The sequence below is a fragment of the Neoarius graeffei genome, chromosome 6, assembly GCF_027579695.1.
Source record: "Neoarius graeffei isolate fNeoGra1 chromosome 6, fNeoGra1.pri, whole genome shotgun sequence".
Lineage (NCBI taxonomy): Eukaryota > Metazoa > Chordata > Actinopteri > Siluriformes > Ariidae > Neoarius > Neoarius graeffei.
This window is the reverse complement of record NC_083574.1, coordinates 65,638,725-65,660,864: the sequence shown is the minus strand read 5'-3', so window position 1 is coordinate 65,660,864 and position 22,140 is coordinate 65,638,725. Positions and strand designations below refer to the sequence as shown.

At 42.1% G+C, this 22,140-nt stretch overlaps 1 protein-coding gene across 1 annotated transcript in view; it reads right to left on the bottom strand.

Moving 5' to 3' along the window:
• Positions 1 to 1,555: 1,555 nt before the first annotated feature.
• The window catches only part of lmo2 (LIM domain only 2 (rhombotin-like 1)), a 43,302-nt gene continuing 22,717 nt past the window's right edge, over positions 1,556 to 22,140 (bottom strand). The window contains exons 2-3 of the mRNA XM_060922983.1: positions 4,243 to 4,458; positions 1,556 to 3,226 (exon numbers count right to left, since the gene is read on the bottom strand). Coding sequence (XP_060778966.1) covers positions 3,004 to 3,226; positions 4,243 to 4,458 — 439 coding nt within the window. The 3' untranslated portion in view covers positions 1,556 to 3,003. The remainder of the gene's footprint in view (positions 3,227 to 4,242; positions 4,459 to 22,140) is intronic.

The window sequence follows — 22,140 nt, the reverse complement described above, 5'->3', positions numbered from 1 at the left end:
TTTTAATGATTTTACTTTTACTTTAATTCTTTGTTACTGTGATCCTCGTAGATTTTGTCTGCGGGACGATTTTTGGTGATCCTCGTAGATTTTATCTGCAGGACGATTTTATTTGGTGATCCTCGTAGATTGTGTCTGCGGGACGATTTTTGGTGATCCTCGTAGAAGAGCCACGGGAAGAGCGTGCTTTATGTGATCCTCGTAGATTTTGTCTGCGGGACAATTTTATTTGGTGATCCTCGTAGATTGTGTCTGCGGGACGATTTTTGGTGATCCTCGTGGAAGAGCCACGGGAAGAGCGCGCATTATGAGTTAAACCCATAATAATAATTAATCTCGAGGCTGATTCCTTTTTTGAACTTTTATTTCATTTTATTATTTTATTTCTACTATTGTTTAATTCTTATTTTTCTTCCCCAATTATTTTATGTAATTTTATTTTCTATTGTTTACTGTTCTGCTTTTACTTCTGTAAAGCACATTGAACTGCCACTGTGTATGAAATGTGCTATATAAATAAACTTGCCTTGAAGGTGGTAGATTGAGGTCCTGAGGTGTTTGATCTGCAATAACGGACACTGGTTCACCATGAGCTTGGAAATAAGCTTGCGTTCATTGGTCCATAGGCAGATCTTTGAGGAGTCTGACCTGAGGAGTCTAGCTCTTTGCATAACAGCAGCCAAATTGGTTTGTCTGACCACCACTTCATTCATCGGAAGTAAACTCACAAGCAAGTCACGTGACTGAATACAACTGATGGTCAAGTCAAATCAAGTTTATTTTTATAGTGCTTTTAACAATAGACATGGTCACAAAGCAGCTTTACAGAATTTAAATTACTTTAAACATGAGCTAATTTTATCCCTAATCTATCCCCAATGAGCAAGCCTGTGGTGACGGTGGCAAGGAAAAACTCCCTCAGACGACATGAGGAAGAAACCTTGAGAGGAACCAGACTCAAAAGGGAATCCATCCTCATTTGGGTGATGACAGACAACATAACATTTTTAACAGTTTTAACATGAAGTCAGTTTCATTGTTATAACCCTTCCTTGATGGAAACTCGAGTTCAAAACTGTTCATGACAATTGCAGTCCTAAAGTTAGCAAGTCAACTGTAGTCCTCAGCCATAAAAGCATTACTGTAAGTGTCCAGAGCATCATATCAATTGTCATATCGATTGTCAATAGGACGATGAGAAACACCGGACCCAAAAATGCAGACAAGCTGAAGGCCACCATCAAAGCAACCTGGGACTTCAATAACAAGTCACCAATGCCAAAGGCTGATCACCTCCATGCCACACCACACTGATGTAGTAATTTGTGGTAAAGGAGCCCCAACCAAGTATTGAGTGTATGAATGAACATACTTTTCAGAAGTTGGACATTTCTGTATTGTAAATTGTTTTTTGATTGATCTTAATAATTTGAAATACTTGATTTCTGATTTTCATGACCTATATGCAATAATCCTTAAAATTAAAACAAAAAAGGCTTTTCACATTGTGTAATGAATATAAAATTTTAAAGTTTACCTTTTTTAATTAAATTACAAAAAAAAGAATGGTATTCTAATGTTTTGAGGTACAGCAGTTAGCTTGATTGATACAAGCATGTACTTTTACTATTCCTTGTACAAATCTATGTATGTACCCCTTGTCCCCAAACAGTAACCTTTATGTCAGCAAAATGTTTTTATTGAAATGACAATACAATTCTTAACAACATAAACAGTAGTCAATATAACATGGCAAATGTCATGCAATTTTTAAAAGAATGATAAAATTTTATCTTCTCATTTGCAAAATTGTTAAACCTGTTACTTAAAAATAAGTAGCATTGTGAATATTCATTGTAGCATCAGATAAGCCCATTTCCTTATACATATTTTTAAAGTAAGCATTATTCTTCTACAATTTGTAGAATGGAGGAAAGGGAATTAAAATAATCTGAAATCACTGAACAGGTATTGGATCAAAGATTTCATGAAAAAGTAAAATTACAAAAAGTAGACAGGGCTAGAGCATGTTTAAAGAAATGTTTTAGATGGGCGAGTTGTTCATTCAAATGGCCCCTACTGAAAAATAAGGACTTCTAAATAACCAAAATAAAATGAAGTAATTGCGTCCCAAATTACAAGCCTTCACAAAAACAAATACAGAAATAATATTTTACAGCAGAGTAACATGAAATCCTAGTATATTCTGTTGAGATTTAAACTCCTCACATCCGTTTGTTACATGCTTTACATGCAACAATTCTATTTTATCTAAGCGCTCATCTACATCAATGCAAACGAAAATTACAGCAGATATAAATTCAAGGAAAAGATAATGTGGGGGAAAAAACCCATTTAATACTCATTAAGATGCATAATGTGAAGCAGCATGGGTCAGCTGTTCAACCAATATGAATTGACTTGGCTGGTGACTAGTAAAAGTTAAGAGTGCATTAGAACCTGTCTAAAAGGCACCTAAAGGGTCTGTAAGAAGTAGGTCTACACAGGCACCAAAAGTTTAGGTGTATTCAGATTTTAAATAAAATCAAATCAAAAGGCCATGGGCATCCTGTTTAGATGTATATGACCTTCTGATATTGGGGGGGAGGGCTTTTCTTTATTATTCTCCAAAAATGTATCCACATACAATATTTGTAACAAATGTGACTCTATAACGAGCAACATTTTTATTTTATTTATTTTTTAATTATACCAACACAAAGGCTATATAGTACAACAAAAAGACAAAAGCTTATTGTTCCAACAGTGTGAATGACTAAAGTGTGTTTGTAACAGCTATTATTGCCCTCATACATTTTAAAAATGTCTTTAGCTTTCCCAAGGGAAATGATGTCTTGGTTATATGCTGGTGAACTGAAAATATAAAAAATATATTTGAAACGCAATGCTATAGAACTGTACTTGCTTAACTGTTATGTCGCTGTTGTGTAAAGTACTAATTGTAAATTTTGACAACACCAGCCTTTGAAAATTTCAAGGAAATTACTGCAAGTTGCTGTTGAGTTTGGTCCACTCGAAAATATCCTGCTCACATACAATGTCTGTGTTGATAAGCAGGTAGCGGTCACCAACACAGAAGTGCTTCTGACAGGCTGCACATTTGAAACACTCAAGGTGGTACACTTTGTCACGGACCCGCATAGTCATTTCAAATGCCCGGATCCTCTTCTCACAGGAAGCACAGAGTCCATCCTGACCAAACAGTCTGCAAAGGAAAGAGGACATCTGACTGAGTTTATGCACCTCACAGAGTCCCACAGTTATGATTTTTTTTTTACTGGACATTTATAGAAGTTGTATACACTGGGCCTCATTTATCAATCTTGTAGTGAAGCGGTGTGTGAATATTTGCGTGAACAAAGCCAATCTAAAGTTTATCTCCGGATTTACAAGTTTTCAGAAAGGCTGATTTACTTTGTACACAAGTGTGCATGTTGATCGCCCATAAACTGCAAAGAGCATTTCCAACACCTCTTATTTGCATTTTGTGATACCCAGAAAACATTCAAGTGCACAGAAAAGAATGATCAAGGTAAAAGCCAAACTACAGAAGTGGAAGTAATTTTGACTCCTATGCCAACCAAAGATTTTATAATAACTTAACAAAAAAATAAATAAATAAATAAAATAAATAAATAAATAATATATATATATATATATATATTTTTTTTAAATCGGGGGCAAGTGAGTGTTCAATTCCCTGGACTCGATTTCACAAAATTTCACTTAGTCCCTGTACTAGTGAACTAGCATATAGCACTTGGATGTGTTTTTGATCGACTCCAAAGCGCTTCCAGTCAGTCTTGATAAGGGCATCTGCTAAATGCTCAACATTATATTCCATATATAAAACTGCAGGAATACATGCAAGAGTTAGAAGCTGAAATTGATCAAGTTGAGGTTTACACTTGTTAGTGCTTTTATGCATAAATTTTCACACAAGAGCATGAGTAGGATACTCATTTCTTGAGTAAATGCTCATATGAATGACTTGTGAATAAATCTGTATCCAGTTTAACGTCTGAAACTCAGACGTTTCAATGTGCAGAAAAATATGCAAATCAGGTTTAAATGTTTTTTTTTAATTATTAATATATTTTTTTTAAACTACACCTTAAAACCACTTAAAACAGTAAATAAAATTTGCTTACCCAGTATTCAGTTTTGAAAATACTCTAGATTGCAGTCATGGTCCTTGGAATGAATATGCTTCACACTCACCTTAGGTAGTCTCTTCGACATAGCTTCCTACCGAGCTTGTAGTACAATCTTCGGCCAACCTCACCCAGCCGGCAGCCACAAAGATCACAGCTTAGGCAGTCCTCATGCCAGTACTGCTCTATGGCCTTCAGGAAAAAACGGTCTGCAATGCTCTGCTGACAACCACCACACATTAGCATTGACGGAGGCATCTGGAGGACCTCATCCACTAATTCTCTGTGGAAGGGGACAAAAAAAAACAAACAAAAAAACCCCCAAACATTATAATTTTTCCTTGTATTGGTTGTCATATAAACTGTACAGTTCACTAAACAGCCTACAGCATTCAGCATCCAAACTGCTGTGTCTAAGTATATAAGAAGAAATAAGAAATAAAGCCATATAAAGAAAAGTAGTCATTCACCAGAACATAAAATGCTACATTTACATTACAGGCATTTAGCAGACACTCTTATCCAGAGTGATGTATAACATACCCAGAGCAGCCTGGGGAACAGTTGGGGGTTAGATGCCTTGCTCAAGGGCACTTCAGTCATTCCTGCTGGTTCAGGAAATTGAACCAGCAACCTTTTGGTCCCAAAGCTGCTTCTCTAATCTTTAGGCCATGGCTTCCCCACAATATGTTTATTCCATTGCCCCTTGTCATACCAACACCTGCTATCTTTAAGATAATGTCGAAGTTACTAAATGCCTTACATGAAATATTCATTACTTATAGCCAGTAGTAATGAGCTAGTCAGCTAACTATTATCTAAAAGTCCAGTGAACACAATTCAGACTGCATTACAAAGCAGATCTCAAATAACATGAAACTCAGGAGGAAAACAGGCATCAACACGTGTGCTACCTCACTGCCTCACAAAGACTGGCTGTAGAACTTCTCAGGAAGTCTGGAGAAAAAAAGTACAGTCACACCAAAGAGACAGGGATCTGCTGGTCATGCATGCACAGATGGCTGAAAGATCAGTGCAAAGCAATCCCTTTTCTTCATTTTCTACCATTATCCTCAGAGCAGCAAAGCTATATGGTCTTGGGGTGCATATAGGTAATTGCTCCATGCTGCATAGCACAGGTTCATCATGCTTTTGGGTTCTTCCACTTCCCAAACTAACATGACATAGCTGACTTGATTAAATCAGCTATAGTGCCAGCAGCATTTGCCTTGTAAATGACCCGCAGTATTAGTGCCAGCTACTGTTCTTAGCTGGCACAACAAAACTTGCACAAAATAAAAATAGAATATAATAGGAGCCTGCTTTATTACCACATACTAATATACAAGAGCCCCAAACAAGTAGAGTATAATTGATCATACTTTTCAGATGTTGGACATTTCTGTATAATCCTCTTTTGATTGATCTTGGGAAATATTCTAATAATTTGAGATACTGGATTTCTGACTTTCATGACCTATAAGCCATAATCATCAACATTAAAAAAAGGGCTTGAAATTTCACTTTGTGTAAAGAAATTAAATTACCGAAAAAAAAGAAAAAAAATTCATGATATTCTAATTTTGAGATGCACTAGCATACATTACATGGGTTCAGGAAAAATATTCAGACCCCTTCAATTTCCATTTCAAAGACATGCAGGTTAGGTTAACTGGTGACTCTAAATTGACCATAGGTGTGAATGGTTGTCTGTGTCTATGTGTCAGCCCTGTGATGACCTGGCGACTTGTCCAGGGTGTACCCCGCCTTTCGCCCGTAGTCAGCTGGGATAGGCTCCAGCTTGCCTCTGACCCTGTAGAACAGGATAAAGTGGCTAGAGATAATGAGATGAAATGAGATCAGATGTGGTAGATCAGTCCTGGAACTGTTGTATTGCCTCTAATTTCTTAATGCACGGTCAGGCTGATATATGGTTCCGTAGTTCGACTCGACCACATGTCTGTGGTGGAGGCAAAAAACTCCACCAACGACAGTGTAGCTGCTAGTTTGTTGTGGCATGCCTCATACATTGCAGGCAAGGATGTCTTTGAAAAATATTGTCTACCTGGTATGTTGCATCTTGGGTCAAGCTTTCTAACCAGTTTCTTAAAGCCCTCCTTTTCCACCGTTTAGATTGGCATCATATGCGTGACCAAACAATATGTAACTGCTTCAGTAATTTCCATCCAACATTTGCTCTTCCTTTCATATGGAGCACAACTAAAATACTCCAGCAATGCTTGGTTGAATCATTTGTTTACTTTTGGGCCACACATCACCAGCTGCTAGCATCTCTTTTTTTTTTTCATAACTTCATAGCCTGGTTGTACTCCGTGTTTTTTTGCTTTAAGTAGTGAAACAAGTTTGTTGCATTTCCACCTTTAGCGGTAACCGTTTTCTTGCATATTTTGCAAAGTATTGTGCTTGGCTGGAGGTCTGCGCTCCTGTAGCCAAACCACTTCCATACTATTGAATTAGCTCCCTTTTTAGGTACTAAATCGTCATTGGAAGCTGAAATGCCGCTCTTGCTCTCAGACATGTTTGGGCTCGTGTTGTTGTGCACTAAGGAATGTAAATGCGTTGTGTCGATACATCAGTATCATGAGATGACACTACCACATAATTTATACTGGCGTTATCTTGGGCAGTATGATATGGCACAGCCCTACTGCAGACCAGCTTGCAGCAGCAACAGGTGACTCAAAAGCTCAGTGTACAATCCCCAGACAGCTGGACTCGTTCAGTGGTTCAAACCAGACCTTCAAAAGGATGCTCCAAAGGGTAGTGAAATAAGATGGGTAGAACTGGGACCTCCTTTTCCCTTTTGTCCTGTTCACCATTGAGCAACACCTCAGGTCTCCACTGGCTTCACCTTCTTCGAGCTCCTTTATGTAGCCAAGGAAACCTGTGAGGAACCGGAAGGTGGTGAAATGCGTGAAGATGCAGGGGCAAAATCAACAAAAGTCTCTTGTATTGTCAGACAGCACATGCAGGAGACCCAAGTTGCCCAAATGCCAGGTCTACAACGAGCCCAGCCCAGCCCCGGGAGTTTCAGCCAGGCAGTAGAATCTTACTGCTGTTCCCCTTGGCTAACTGCAAGTTCCTGGCACACTGTTCACCTCAACCAGCTGAGAGCAGTACTGGAAGAGCTCCAGAGGGCTGGTTTGACCACAAACCCCCCGCAAATGCCACCTGGGGTTGACTGGATCACTGTATCTGGGATAATGTACAAGAAGAGAACTGCTCAGGCCCCGCAAAACGATCATCAAGGTGGTAAAGGAGTACCCCCAGCTGACCACTACATGCCTTTCTGGGTTTGTTGGGCTATTATACAAGGCTTGTCCCCAATTTCTTGTCCTTCGCATCCCCTCTTTCAGATCCAACAAGAAAGGTGACCAGGTCAAGTGGTCCACCAAGGCAGAGCAGGGATTTCAGGCCCTGAAGATGGCCCTTATTGACTCTCCCATATTGCATTATCCTGACTTTGAATGGCCTTTCTCCATGCACACAGATGCATCAGAGACAGGCTTGAGCACCATGCTCTCCCAGACATTCGAAGGAGCGGAGCATCCCATGCAGTCAGCCAAAAGTTGATAAAAGCACCACTACACTCACAATCATGCAGTTATACTAAAATATCAGCTGATATTCCCTATAACCCCATGATTGCAAGTGTAATATTGCTTCATTACACACACACACACACACACTTGTGCCTTTCTAAATCTAAAACCAACTGAATTTGCCACAGGTGGACACTAGTCATGTTCAGTCACTTCAAGATAATTAAAGCAAACAGGATGCACCAGAGCTCAATTTTAGTTCCTTAACCAAGGGTCTCAAAATTTAGCTACATTAAAATTTTTATTGTTAATAAATTTGCTAAAAACATGCTTTTGCTTTGTCATTATAGATGTGTACTAGTGGCAAAAAAAAAAATTAATCCAATTTTAAATTAAATATAATACAGTAAAGATGATTAAATTTATGAAAATCACTGTACAAGTCTTTGCCTATATTCTTGTGAATTGGTAACCCAAGTTGGAAATTAGTTGAGAGGTTTGAGTGAGAATTGTACTGCATCTAGACAATATTCCATTGCCGTCTACCCTAATTATATCTGCCAACATTCAATTTAACATTGGAGTACAATAGTATGAGAGTGATTATACATCAAGAGAGGTCCTTTTTCTGTTCATAAAGATCAATGCATGCTGATCAACATATGAAACTGGAATGATCCATGCAAGCATTCTGAACTTTCTAATATGAATCGACACCTCCTGAAACCCCTGCCCTCTCCACCCTTTTCTGACATGCTGCTTCCCTTGTTTTTGACAAAATGAGGATACGTTGAATTCAATAAGTGTTTAAAAAAATAAATAAATAAAAATATGGCTGATTTTAGGATTGAACAGGTACAGATTTCATATCTGAAAACTGTGCTTACTAGGAAAAACTAGCCAAAGATTGTCAAAAACTACTCTTCAGGTTTTCAGCTGAAAGAGGAAAAGCACTTTGACCTAAAAGATTAAAAATAGGCCTGCAATGACATGTTAAGTCTGACAGTTTACAATTCATGCTAATGGTGATGATAATTAGAAATAATTAAATATGCTTTTTGTTGACTGGCGTTCTCCTGCACTCTCTTGCTCAACACTTGAGTATCATCAACAGTGCAAATGTTGGCCATGTGTACATTAGACCAGTGGTTCTCAAACTTTTTTCACCAAGTACCACCTCAGAAAATACTTGGCTATCCAAGTACCACCATAATGACCAACATTAAAATACAGTAGCGTAGTAGGCCTAAGTATTCATTAAAAACAAGGCAGAGGTTTTATTTAACAAGTATATTTAATATTGTTGGCCACTGTAACATTACACACAGTGCTTTGAAGAGTAACAGTGTTTAAATATAGGAAAATAAAACACTGTACTTAAATAATGAATCAAATAAAATTAATTGCACATAAAAGTGAAATAAACATTGTACTAAAATAAATATTAAAAGACAGTTAAAGATTAAATGAAAATGTACTTAAAAGTTAAATAACTGTACTTAAATTTTAAGTAAAAAAAAAAAAAAACACTGTACTTGATAAAAATCAAAAGAGGCTATGCATAGCTGCAGTTCTTGCCGTTTCTTAACTCCAGTGACTGCTTTCTGAAACAGAAACACACCCCCACAAACAGAGGAAGAACAATAATATTAAGAATAAAACAAAAGTGAGGAAAAGCATTAAGAATAACAGCTTATAATGTTAAATATACACAGACTATTGACTGACTGACTATTGATTGACAACTTACTGAGCTTAATGTGATGGGTGTACATGCCTCTGTGAACACAGTCCTGCAACGTCTGGGTCAATGGTCAGCTTCAGTCTCAGGTTTGGCTCAGCATCCACCCTGCTTCTGTACTTTGTTTTTATGACAAGTGAAGAGAAGCCTCTCTCACACAGGTAGGTGGTCACAAAAGGAAGGAGAAATCGCACAGCCTTGTCAGGAAGCACAGGGTATTCACTGTACTGCTTTATCCAAAAGTCCAACAGAGTGTGCTTTCTGAAAGATGCCGTCAGTGTTTCATCACAAGACAGCTCTATTAACCTCTCCTGCTCAACAACAGTTAAGTCCATTGAGGCCATGTGAGAGGTGTCGATGTTGAAAGGGTTTCTCATCCAGCTGCTAGCTTCATATTTAGGCATCACTGGGAAATAATTGCAGAACTGTTGTCTGAGTGATGTGAGCTGTGCAGCGATGTTCTCCCTGACTCCATCATCAAGCATCAGGTCATTGTCAGACAAAAAACTCTCCAAAGCAGGGAAAGCTGAAACATCACCCGTCTTGACTTTGATTTCAAATAACTCCAACTTTTTCAGCAGTGCATTGATTTTGTCCTGCACATCAAAAACATTGATGGAGAGTCCCTGTAGTCCCAAATTCAGGTCATTTAAACGTGAAAAAAATGTCAGACAAGTATGCCAATTGACTGAGCCACACAGTATCCTCAAAAATGTCTGACAGGGGGAAATTTGTGTCCTGCAAGAACATCTGGACCTCTCTGTGCAATTCGAAAAGCCTTGAAAGCACCTTTTCTCTTGAAAGCCACCTTACTTCAGTATGAAGCAAGAGTTGGACATGCTCACTGCCCATTTCCTCGCAGAGCACATGAAATAAGCGAGCATTCATCGGACTGGCCTTGATGAAGTTCACAGTTTTTACAGCACAATCCAGCACGGACTTCAGGTCATCAGGCATTCAGGTCAGCGCCTCACGATGGATGCTGCAGTGAGTCCAGCACATCTCAAGTGCCACCTCTCGGATGCGAGCTGCTACCCCGCTGTTGCGACCCGTCATGGCCCTCGCTCCGTCAGTACATACACCCACACACTATTCCCAGTCCAAGCCATGCTCCTGGATGAACTTGTTCAGTAACTGGAATATTTGCTCTGATGTAGTTCTGGTCTCCAGTGATTTACAAAACATAAAGTCCTCCTGTGCCACACCATCATATTCATATCTCACATAAACCAATAAATTGGCCAAATCTGCAACATCTGTAGTCTCATCAAGCTGTATGGTAAAATATCTACTGTTCTTAATGCGCTCAATCAGTGTCTTTTTAACATTGTCAGCCATGTCATTTATTCTCCTTGACACGGTGTCATTTGAAAGCAGCACCAAGTTTAACACTCTGGCAGTTTTCTCTCCACACATGATACATGTCATCTCTTTGGCTAATGGCAAACACAGCAGTTCCCCGATTGTGTGCGGCTTACCGGCTCTGGCGATCAGGAGGCTGGCACGATATGAAGCTTCCTGTGCTTTGGCTACGGGTGTACCATAGGACAGAATGGTGGACTTGGACTGCTTCAGTTCATCACGTTTTTGTAAAAAAAAAAAATCCATTGGTTTGTCTTTTAGTGCTGTGTGTTTGGTTGTAAGATGCCGTTTGAGATGCGATGGTTTCATGGACTCATTGCTCAGAACGTCCCCGCGTACAACACACTGCGGCCTGGGCAGCTCCTCCGTCCCGCTCCAAATGAATCCCAGTTTTATGTATTTTTCGTCATACTTCCTCCTTACTGGTTTCTGCCGTTTGCTAGCAGTTCTGGGGCTGGTTTTGCCACTGTCGTTAGCATCTGCGCTCGGCTCACACGCGTCCTCTTCAGTTCTCCCTCTCTCCTGATCCACGCTCCCATTCATGGATTTAAGCCACGACAGTAATTTTGTCGTACTCGTCATAATTAGCAAAGCCACCTCCACCTTTTCCCATCACAGCCTAGTTTACCAATGGCAGATAACCGTCTGTCAGCGGAACCGGCGGGAATGCGTACATACGCTACATATGGCTACCCAGAAGCACTTGCAAACTTTTTAAAATTATTAACTTAATTTGTATCTCCTTTCATTTTCTTGTCATCGGTTGATAAGATATTTTCATCCATTCGGATATTATGGATAGTATTTCACGTTTTATTTTATTTTTTAAATTTTATTTATATTTAATTAAGTGATTCTTTGGTGTACCACTAGAATGGAGCCCGCGTACCACTAGTGGTACGCGTACCACAGTTTGAGAATCACTGCATTAGACAATTATAATAAAAAAAAAAAAAAAACCACTGGCATTTTTAAACAACTGTTTACTTCACATTAATGCAGAATCCCTTAAAATCCACTATGCAGTATGCCATGCTTCTCGACTCTCACATCTGGAAATATGTTTCTACTCTCCTTAAACCTGAAATAATGGAAAGGCTAGGGCTACAACAGCAGAAGACCATGTCAGGTTCCACTTCTGTCAGGCAAGAACAGAAAGCTGAGGCTGTAGTGGGCACAGATTGACCAAAACTGGATAGTTGAAGATTGGAAAAAATATAGCCTGGTGTGATGAATGTCAGTTTCTGCAGAGGCACACAGATGGTAGGCTCAGAATTTGTCATCAACAGAATGAATCTATGGACCTAACCTGCCTTGAGTCAATAGTCCAGGCTGATGGAAGTGGTGTAATGATGTGGTGAATGTGTCCTTGGCACACTTTGAGCCTGTTAATACCAATCATTTACTGAATGCCACAGCCTATGAGTACTGTTTCTGACTATGTGCATTACTCATGGCAACAATTTACTGATCTTCTAATGACTATTTCTAGCATGCTAAATGCACCATGTCACAGAGCAAAAGTAATCTCAAGCTATTTTCATGAACATGACAATAAATTCAATGTTCTTGACAGAGAACCTTTGGGATGTGGGAGAAAGATCAGATTTGTAGCAAGGAAATGGACCAGAAAGATTTGCAAAAACCGTGTGATGCAATGATGTCAACATGGACCTGAACCTCAAAAGAATCTCTCCAACATCTTGTAGAATCCATGCCATGAAAAACTGAAGCTGTTTTGACAGGGCATTCCTTTGCCATCCAGTATTAGTGCAACATTCCAAATAAAGTGGTGTGTGTGTGTCCCTTATATATGCACAGAAATGTTTTGCGGGGGGGGGGGGGGGGGGGGGGGGAGTTTCTGATCAAATTAAAATATACAAAGAACCAAAAGTAGTGCGCGTGTTTATTCATTCAACCAACAGTTAGTTCCAGTCTACCAATTTGATTGAACAGCATTCCAAGAGTGTTATGATGTACAAGTATTTTCAATTTCCACCCATATCTGCAGAGGTTTTCTTTCCTTGTGGTTTTACGTTTGTGGCCAGTTGCTTATAGAGAGGCAGGATGAGTACTTGGATTATGTATCTGTCTGTCAGGATTCCATCACAATATAACTGCATAATCATCCCACACCTCCAAATACTCATACTGCTTTACTATATACAGCACTACTTGAAAATTTGTCAACCCTTTCTAATTTTCTGTATTTCTGATTTATGCATAAATATGACCTAAAACATGATCAGATTTTCACACAAGTCCTAAAAGTAGATAAAGAAAATTAGTTAAACAAATATTATACTTGGTCATTTATTTATTGAGGAAAATGATCCAATATTACATATCTGTGAGTGGCAAAAGTATGTGAACCTCTAGGATTAGCAGTTCATTTGAAGGTGAAATTAGAGTCAGGCGTTTTCAAATCAAATGGGATGACAACCAGGTGTGAGTGGGCACCCTGCTTTATTTGAAGAACAGGGATCTATCAAAGTCTGATCTTCACAACAAGTTTGTGGAAGTGCATCATGGCACGAACAAAGGAGATTTCTGAGGACCTCAGAAAAAGCATTGTTGATGCTCATCAGGCTGGAAAAGGTTACAAAACCATCTCTAAAGAGTGTGGACTCCACCAATCCACAGACAGACAAATGGTGTACAAATGGAGGAAATTTAAGACCGTTGTTGCCCTCCCCAGGAGTGGTGGACCAACAAAGATCACTCCAAGAGCAAGGCATGCAATAGTTGGAGAGGTCACAAATGACTCCAGGATAACTTCTAAGCAACTGAAGGCCTCTCTCACATTGGCTAATGTTCATGAATCCACCATTAGGAGAACACTGAACAACAATGGTGTGCATGGGCAGGGTTGCAAGGAGAAAGCCACTGCTCTCCAAAAAGAACATTGCTACTTGTCTGCAGTTTGCTAAAGATCACGTGGACAAGCCAGAAGGCTATTGGAAAAGTGTTTTGTGGACGGATGAGACCAAAATAGAACTTTTTGGTTTAAATGAGAAGCGTTATGTTTGGCGAAAGGAAAGCACTGCATTCCAGCATAAGAACCTTATCCGATCTGTGAAACATGGTGGTGGTAGTAGTATCATGGTTTGGGCCTGTTTTGCTGCATCTGGGCTGGGACGGCTTGCCATCATTGATGGAACAATGAATTCTGAATTATACCAGTGAATTCTAAAGGAAAATATCAGGACATCTGTCCATGAACTGAATCTCAAGAGAAGGTGGGTCATGCAGCAAGACAACAACCCTAAGCACACAAGTCGTTCTACCAAAGAATGGTTAAAGAAGAATAAAAGTTAAATGTTTTGGAATGGTCAAGTCAAAGTCCTGACCTTAATCCAATCGAAATGTTGCGGAAGGACCTGAAGTGAGCAGTTCATGTGAGGAAACCCACCAACATCCCAGAGTTGAACCTGTTCTGTACAGAGGAATGGGGTAAAATTCATCCAAGCCGGTGTGCAGGACTGATCAACAGTTACTGGAAATATTTATTTGCAGTTATTGCTGCACGGGGGGGGGGGGGGGTCACACCAGATACTGAAAGTAAAGGTTCACATACTTTTGCCACTCACAGATATGTAATATTGGATCATTTTCCTCAATAAATAAATTACCAAGCATAATATTTTTTGTTTCATTTGCTTAACTGGGTTCTCTTTATCTACTTCTAGAACTTGCGTGAAAATCTGATGTTTTAGGTCATATTTATGCAGAAATATAGAAAATTCTAAAGGGTTCACAAACTTTCAAGCACCACTGTAGTTTGCAAAAAGCACTATACCATAATTTGTAGGGTGTCCAAATCAATGAACTAGATTAACTCTGTCCAATGTTCAGAATACACAGTAGGCAATTAATAGGAGTCGAACAGCACCCAGATGATCTGCTACATATGTAGTATGTAAAATGTACCAAAACATACGGTAATGGTCAGATAGTTGGTACTTAACCAAGGTTAGTGCATACTGAATATTTGGACTTAGCCATAGGTTTTACTTAGACTGGAGGGACTTTAATTTGGCAATACATTTTAGCAAATACTTATGAAGAACGAGAATCTTTGTGAGCGACAGCTAAATAATAATGAATATAATGTACTGTATCACTAAAAGGGACCACATTGTGCTGGAATAACTTGCCAAATAGCAGACCACATGAATGGAGAGCTATACACCTTACATGTAATTGTCAGCAGTACCATGACAACATGAAGCACTGGAGTCCAGTCAGCACATTCAACTTCGTCATAGTGCTCATTTCTCTAGCCCGCTTAATTGATTATTAAAAGGACATTAATAGATTGTGTACATTTGGTTGTTTTATTTTCCTGTCAGTGACAAACAAAATTGCCTATTAATTTCTATTAATCAGAAATCACAGTCTCAAAATTTAAAAGCAAGTTGTGGCTCCCTTCCTTTTTTTTTTTTTTTAATTTTTTTTATATAAAGTCAAAAACTGTGCAAGCGGAGAAGATTCACATGAGTAATACATATACCAGTGTGATCCAAAATCACATGTAGCAGACCAATTTTGTGCCAGCAGGTAATGCCAGCACTTTCTGCCAGCTTCCACAAGTACATTTCCATTCAGATTCCTAGTGCAGTCACATCAAAAGATTATTAAAAATATAACATTACCAGGGCGGCACGGTGGTGTAGTGGTTAGCGCTGTCGCCTCACAGCAAGAAGGTCCTGGGTTCGAGCCCCATGGCCGGCGAGGGCCTTTCTGTGCGGAGTTTGCATGTTCTCCCCGTGTCCGTGTGGGTTTCCTCCGGGTGCTCCGGTTTCCCCCACAGTCCAAAGACATGCAGGTTAGGTTAACTGGTGACTCTAAATTGACCGTAGGTGTGAATGTGAGTGTGAATGGTTGTCTGTGTCTATGTGTCAGCCCTGTGATGACCTGACGACTTGTCCAGGGTGTACCCCGCCTTTCGCCCGTAGTCAGCTGGGATAGGCTCCAGCTTGCCTGCGACCCTGTAGAAGGATAAAGCGGCTAGAGATAATGAGATGAGATGAGATAACATTACCAGGTCACCAGTGGACAGATTAATGTTTCGACTTTACCATTTTGCTTCCAAGCCCACATGACAACATTACAGCATAACAGTGATAAATAAATGGTTTTCGGTGTCCAGGAGAATGGGATAAATGCAAACTAGCTAGGCAACATGCTATAAAGCAGATGTGGCTTCTTTAGGATCTGCTCTGGGAACGGTCATAAAAATAAATGGAACCTTTGGCCATAGTGTCCAAAATATCACTTACTCAATATTTATTTCTTATTTATAGACCTGTTGAATAAAAGCAATATCACATTTGAGGTCATACTAATGTGATTAGCTGTGCCATGCCGATATTCAAATACAGCACTCTCGTGTGATATTGTGTTCTGTGTGGCAGCGGGGGCATTGGTCGAGCGTTGGTTGTGAATGGCGAGGAGGCAGGTTGAACCAGCAGGTAAAATATGATGAGGTGCACCTGTGTCAAATTACTGGCTGTCTATTAAGCTGCGTCTCTGTGTGTCTTTCAGATAGTCAGGAACAAGAGAGAGCTGTAACACCCCGTCATGTGTATGCATGTTCACTGAAAAAAAAGTGTGCAAAAATAAAGCAGCTCATTTGTTCTGAAGCCTGCTTCCCGTTCCTCTGTTTCCTCAAAGTCTGAGAATCGCTACACTGGTGCCAAAACCCAGGACTGAGGAACAAATGCCTCCATGGGATCCGAACTGATCCAAGAACTCCTCCAAAACGCTCACTGACTACCTCCAGTGCCAGCAGCACACCCTCGTCACGCTGTCCGTCAACCTGGGCCAGCACTTACGGGATCTGCTTGCAGCCCTGGCAGAGGATCGGCAGGTAAATACGGAGCTGGGTCCAGTCTGCAGGTGCTCCAGCCAGCATTCCTGTGGCCAGCCTGCCCATCCAGCTGGTGAAGATGGGGCAGCAGGATGACCCCAATTGCCTTCATTGAGCTGTTTGAGCATCTCACGGAGGTGAGCTCCTAGCCAACCTCACAGTGGGCGGCTCACCTTCTCCCACTCCTGTCAAGGGAGGCCCAGCTCATGGCTTGATAGCTCCCGGCCTCCAACATGCTGGAGCACCCCCACCTGGAAGCAATCCATCCTACAGCAGGTCGGATGAGGCCCAGAAGAGCAGCACCAGAGCTTCCGTATGCTAGCTTACGGCGAAGTGGGCTGGCCATTCGCATTCACCCAACAGCTCCAGGATGCCTGCCGACAGTAGCTTCTGGCTGGTGAGCGTGATGTCATTTTAATCAATCAATCATTGAGTGACACTGAAGCAGTTCATTGCTCAGCTGCTGAGCAGGACATAAGCGTGGGTCCGGTGTCACCAACCGATGTTGCTGGAGGAGGCAGTCCAACTGGCTGAGGATCATCTGGCAGCATATCTGGAAGCAGGCTCTAGGACAACTCTCTCCCTCTCTCTCACACACACTTGCTTTCTCCTTCCCCTTTTCCCTCTCCTCATCCCTCCACTATCCCAGCCCCACAGAAACGGGGGCCAACTCCTCCAAAGCCCACTCCCTGCACCTGTGTTTATCCTCATGTTTCTACTCTCCATTCTCCTCCTGTGTCTGTGCTGCCATTAACCCCCCTCCAGATAAACTCCATGCCCACCAGAACCACAAGCAGGCCCGGGCAGGTCTGTGAGCGCTGAGGAAAGGCAGGGAATCAGCATTTCTGCAAGAAGGCAGGGCTACTGGTTCACGTCCCCAGTGCACTTCAGGCTTCTGATTGAGCAGGGGTGTACAGGATAACGGAATTCAAGGGGGTACACATTAGGCTTTGGTGTATTCAGGTTGTAATCAGACCTCCATACACCAAAGCCTGACTCAATGTGGGGCACTGGGAAATGCACGTTTGGTGAAGGTTAAGCGTGTGCACAGTGATGTACACTAATATCCACTGATGCCCGTCACTATCCACTTCCGGGGAGAAATTCATAGCGTAGAGACTGCAGTTAGTCCGAGTCTCTCTCACCCACTGATCCTGGGGACCAATTGGCTGGGGTTTAAAGCATTAATGAAACAAATAGTAGTAGTGGGCAAGTCCTGCAGTAGCACAGCCTGAGGGGGATTCCGCTGCAATGCTGGCTGGGGAGGCGGTCTCAGGCACACCCGCGTCAGCTCCGCGTCATGATGACAGAGAGGGGGAAGAGCCCTCTTCCCTCTCTTGGGAATCCCTTAGAGGACTTCCCATTGGAGCAGGCATGTGACGAGTCTCTGAGACACCTCTGACCAAATGAAAGTAATTGGTCAAAACCCTCCAGCCTAATGTTGCACTTCCTTCCCATATTTTTGTATTATTAAGGATAGGTTGTATAGGAGTGACATAGGACACTCAAACTAAAAAGATGACACAGTTGTTGGTCCCAAAGAGCCGCAGGGAACTTTTATTCCGTGCGGCTCATCATAATCCTATGGCTGGGCATTTAGGGCAGGATAGAACACCGAAATCATCTCATGGCCCATTTCTATTGGCTCGGGATTCGTGCCGATGTGTGGCATGTCATGAATGCCAGCTGGTAAATCCAGCGGCCACACCAAAAGTGCCACTGCACCCATCTCATTATCTCTAGCCGCTTTATCCTGTTCTACAGGGTCACAGGCAAGCTGGAGCCTATCTCAGCTGACTACGGGCGAGAGGCAGGGTACACCCTGGACAAGTCGCCAGCTCATCACAGGGCTGACACAGACACAGACAACCATTCACACTCACATTCACACCTACGGTCAATTTTAGAGTCACCAGTTAACCTAACCTGCATGTCTTTGGACTGTGAGGGAAACCGGAGCACCCGGAGGAAACCCACGCGGACACGGGGAGAACATGCAAACTCCACACAGAAAGGCCCTCGCTGGCCACGGGGCTCGAACCCAGGACCTTCTTGCTGTGAGGCGACAGTGCTAACCACTACGCCACTGTGCCGCCCGCCACTGCACCCATCGCCATTAATTGAGATCCCCTTCAAAAGAATTGGCATGGATCTCATCGGGCCATTAGATAAATCTGCATGCAGGTATCACTTTGTATTAGTCATGGTGGATTATGCAATGCAATACCCAGAAGCAGTGCCTCCCCGCAACATAGCACACAGTGATGTAGAGGCATACTTCTGCATCATCTCCCGCATCAGGATTCCAAAAGAAATCCTGACTGATCAAGGCACTACCTTCATGTCTCACACACCACATGAATTATAGGGGATTAAATCGATTCATACTAGTGTTTATCATCCGCAAACAGACAGGCTGGTTGAACAATTTAACCAAAACACTTAAGAACATCATTCGTAAATTCATTCATGGGGATGCGAAAAATTGGGACAGGGGGCTTGACCCTCTGCTGTTTGCAGTGCGTGAGGTCCCACAAGCCTCTACCAGGTTTCCCCCCCATTTGAACTGCTGTACGGGTGCAAGCCCTGTGGTGTCCTAGACATCATAAAAGAAAATTGAAAAGAGGGGCCTTCTCAAAGTAAAAATGAAAAAATTCAGTACGTTGTTGACCTGAGAGCAAAACTCCATGCACAGAGTCACATAACCCAGGAGAATATGCTACAGGCCCAAGAACATCAAACTTGCCTGTAGAACAGAGGGGCACGGCTAAGGGAATTTGCACCAGGAGACAGAGTCCTCATTTTACTGCCCACCTCAATTTCAAAATTGCTTGCCAAGTGGCAAGGGCCCTTTGAGGTCACATGGAGAATTGGGGAGGTCGACTATGAGGTCAAATGGCCAGACAGGGGGGACATGTCAAGTTTATCACTTCAATCTCCTGAAACTGTGGAGAGAGGAGGTTGTTCCTGTGTCTCTGGCAGTGGTAGTTCAGGAGAGGGCAGAGCTGAGACTGGAGGGAAGTCCAAAAAGTGTGGCCAAATTCACCCTGGTCCCCTGTGGAGACCACCTCTCACTGTCCCAGAGAGAACAGGTAATTGGGTTGCAGGAGGAATTCTCTGATGTGTTCTCAACCTTCCCTGGTCATACTAACCTCTTAGAACACCACATTGAGACTCCTGGCCAACCTCACAGTGGGCAGCTCGCCTTCTATCGCTCCTGTCAGGGGAGGCCCAGCTTATGGCTCGACACCTCCTGGCCTCCAACATGCTGGAGTATCCCCACCTGTAGGGTGGTGGTGCGCAGCTGCCCATATCAGCTACCCAAAACACACGAAAAATGTGGCTCAGAATTAACTTCAGGCTATGTTTAAGATGGGCGTAATTGAGGAGGTGCACAGCAACTGAAGCAGCCCAGTGGTCTTGTTTCCCCAAGACCAACGGGTCAGTCCAGTTCTGTGTGGACTATAGAAAAGTCAACGTGGTGTCTAAATTTGATGCATATCTGATGCCCCGCATTGATGAACTGTTCAATCGGTTAGGCACAGCTCACTTTTACTGGACACTGGATTTGACAAAGGGATATTGGCAGATCCCCTTGACTCCATTATCCCATGAGAAAAACGGCCTTTTCCACTCTGTTTGGTTTACACCAATTTGTCACCCTTCCTTTCGGGTTGTTTGGGGCTCCAGCAACATTTCAGCATCTCATGGACCGAATTCTCCATCCCCACAATGCACATGTAGTGACCTACTTGGACAATATTTATAGTAGTGATTGGGAGTGGCACCTACAACATCTGAAGGTGGTTTTGAGGCTGCTGAGGCATGCTGGCATCACAGCAAACCAAAAGAAATGTGCAATTGGATGGTTGGAAGTACGGTATCTGGGCTTCCATTAGGGTCATGGGCAGGTGCGTCCCTAAATTGATAAGACTGTAGTGATTGTGGCCTGCCCGCAACCCAAGACCAAAAGCGGGCTGAGGCAGTTCCTGGGGCTGGCTGGCTATCATAGGCAGTTCGTGCCTAACTTTTTGGATGCCACCAGTCCACTGACTGACCTCACTAAAAGGGGGTGACAGATCCAGTCCACTGGACAGACCTGTGGGAACAGGCTTTTGCTCAGGTAAAGGTGGTTTTGTGTGGGGGGCCCACTGTTGCATTCTCCTGACTTTTCTCTCTCTTTTGCTGTACAGACTGACACAGACAGAGGGCTGGGGCCCGTTTTGTCCCAGGTGGTGGAGGGGGAGGAGCAGCCGGTGCTGTACATCAGCCGCAAGCTCTCCATGCGAGAGTCAAAGTACAGCACAATAGAAAATGAGTGTCTGGCCATCAAGTGGACAGTCCTCACTCTCCGCTACTACCTGCTAGGACACCATATGAAGGATGCCAATGTGTGGATCACTCGTTGGTATCTGGCCCTTCAGCCCTTTAAATTCAAGGTGGTCCACAGGCCGGGGGCACAGATGGTAGTGGCGGATTTGGGGGGGGGGGGGCAGCTGCAGGCCAGACGGCTCCCCGGCCTGAGTAGGGCAGTGGGGGCATGTATGTATGTATGTATGTATGTATGTATGTATGTATGTATGTGGCAGCGGGGGTGTGGTCAAGCATTGCAGGTTGAACCAGCAGGTAACATGTGATGAGGTGCACCTGTGTCAAATTACTGGCTGTATATTAACCTGTCTCTCTGTGTGCCTTTCAGACAGTCAGGAACAAGAGAGAATGATGTAATACCCCGTTGTGTGTGTGTGTGTGTGTGTGTGTGTAGTTGTGCATGTTCACTGAAAAGTGTGCAAAAATAAAGGAGCTCACTTGTTCTGAAGCCTGCTTCCCATCCCTCGGTTTCCCCAAAGTGTTAGAATCATGACAGCATGTAATTTTATTTATTTATGGGTCCGTCTCAGAAACTGGTCTCCCATTTGGGATATTATGGTCAAAAAATAAATTTTCTAATTTTACTATTTTTTTTTTTTGCATTTACCTAACCTCAATGTTTCTTTTGTCATGTTTAATAAGAATCTTCTTTATCTGGCCTCCACTTTTTTTGATTACAATTCAAATGCTTTTGTAAAATTGATTTACATATAAAATAACTACATCATGAAGAATTAAAGCCCCTCCTTCACAGATGAGTGAAAATATTGAATAAATTTCCTCTTTTTGATTGCTTGGGTTAAAAATGCCAAGTTATGATGACTGAATTGATTATTCACTTAAATATGAATATGATACATTTTGGGTATTTGATATGGCAAAATAAGGCAATAGGACACAATGGAAAAATCAAGAACACACCGGAAAGATGAGAATAACGCCGGTGGTAAAAGAACAGCGACTGTACCAGCTGAAGGTCATGCGGGTCTCTGCTGTGGCACGCAAGCAACGGGACATCACTACCGCACCGGACGGAGCGCGAGGCGGGGCAAAACG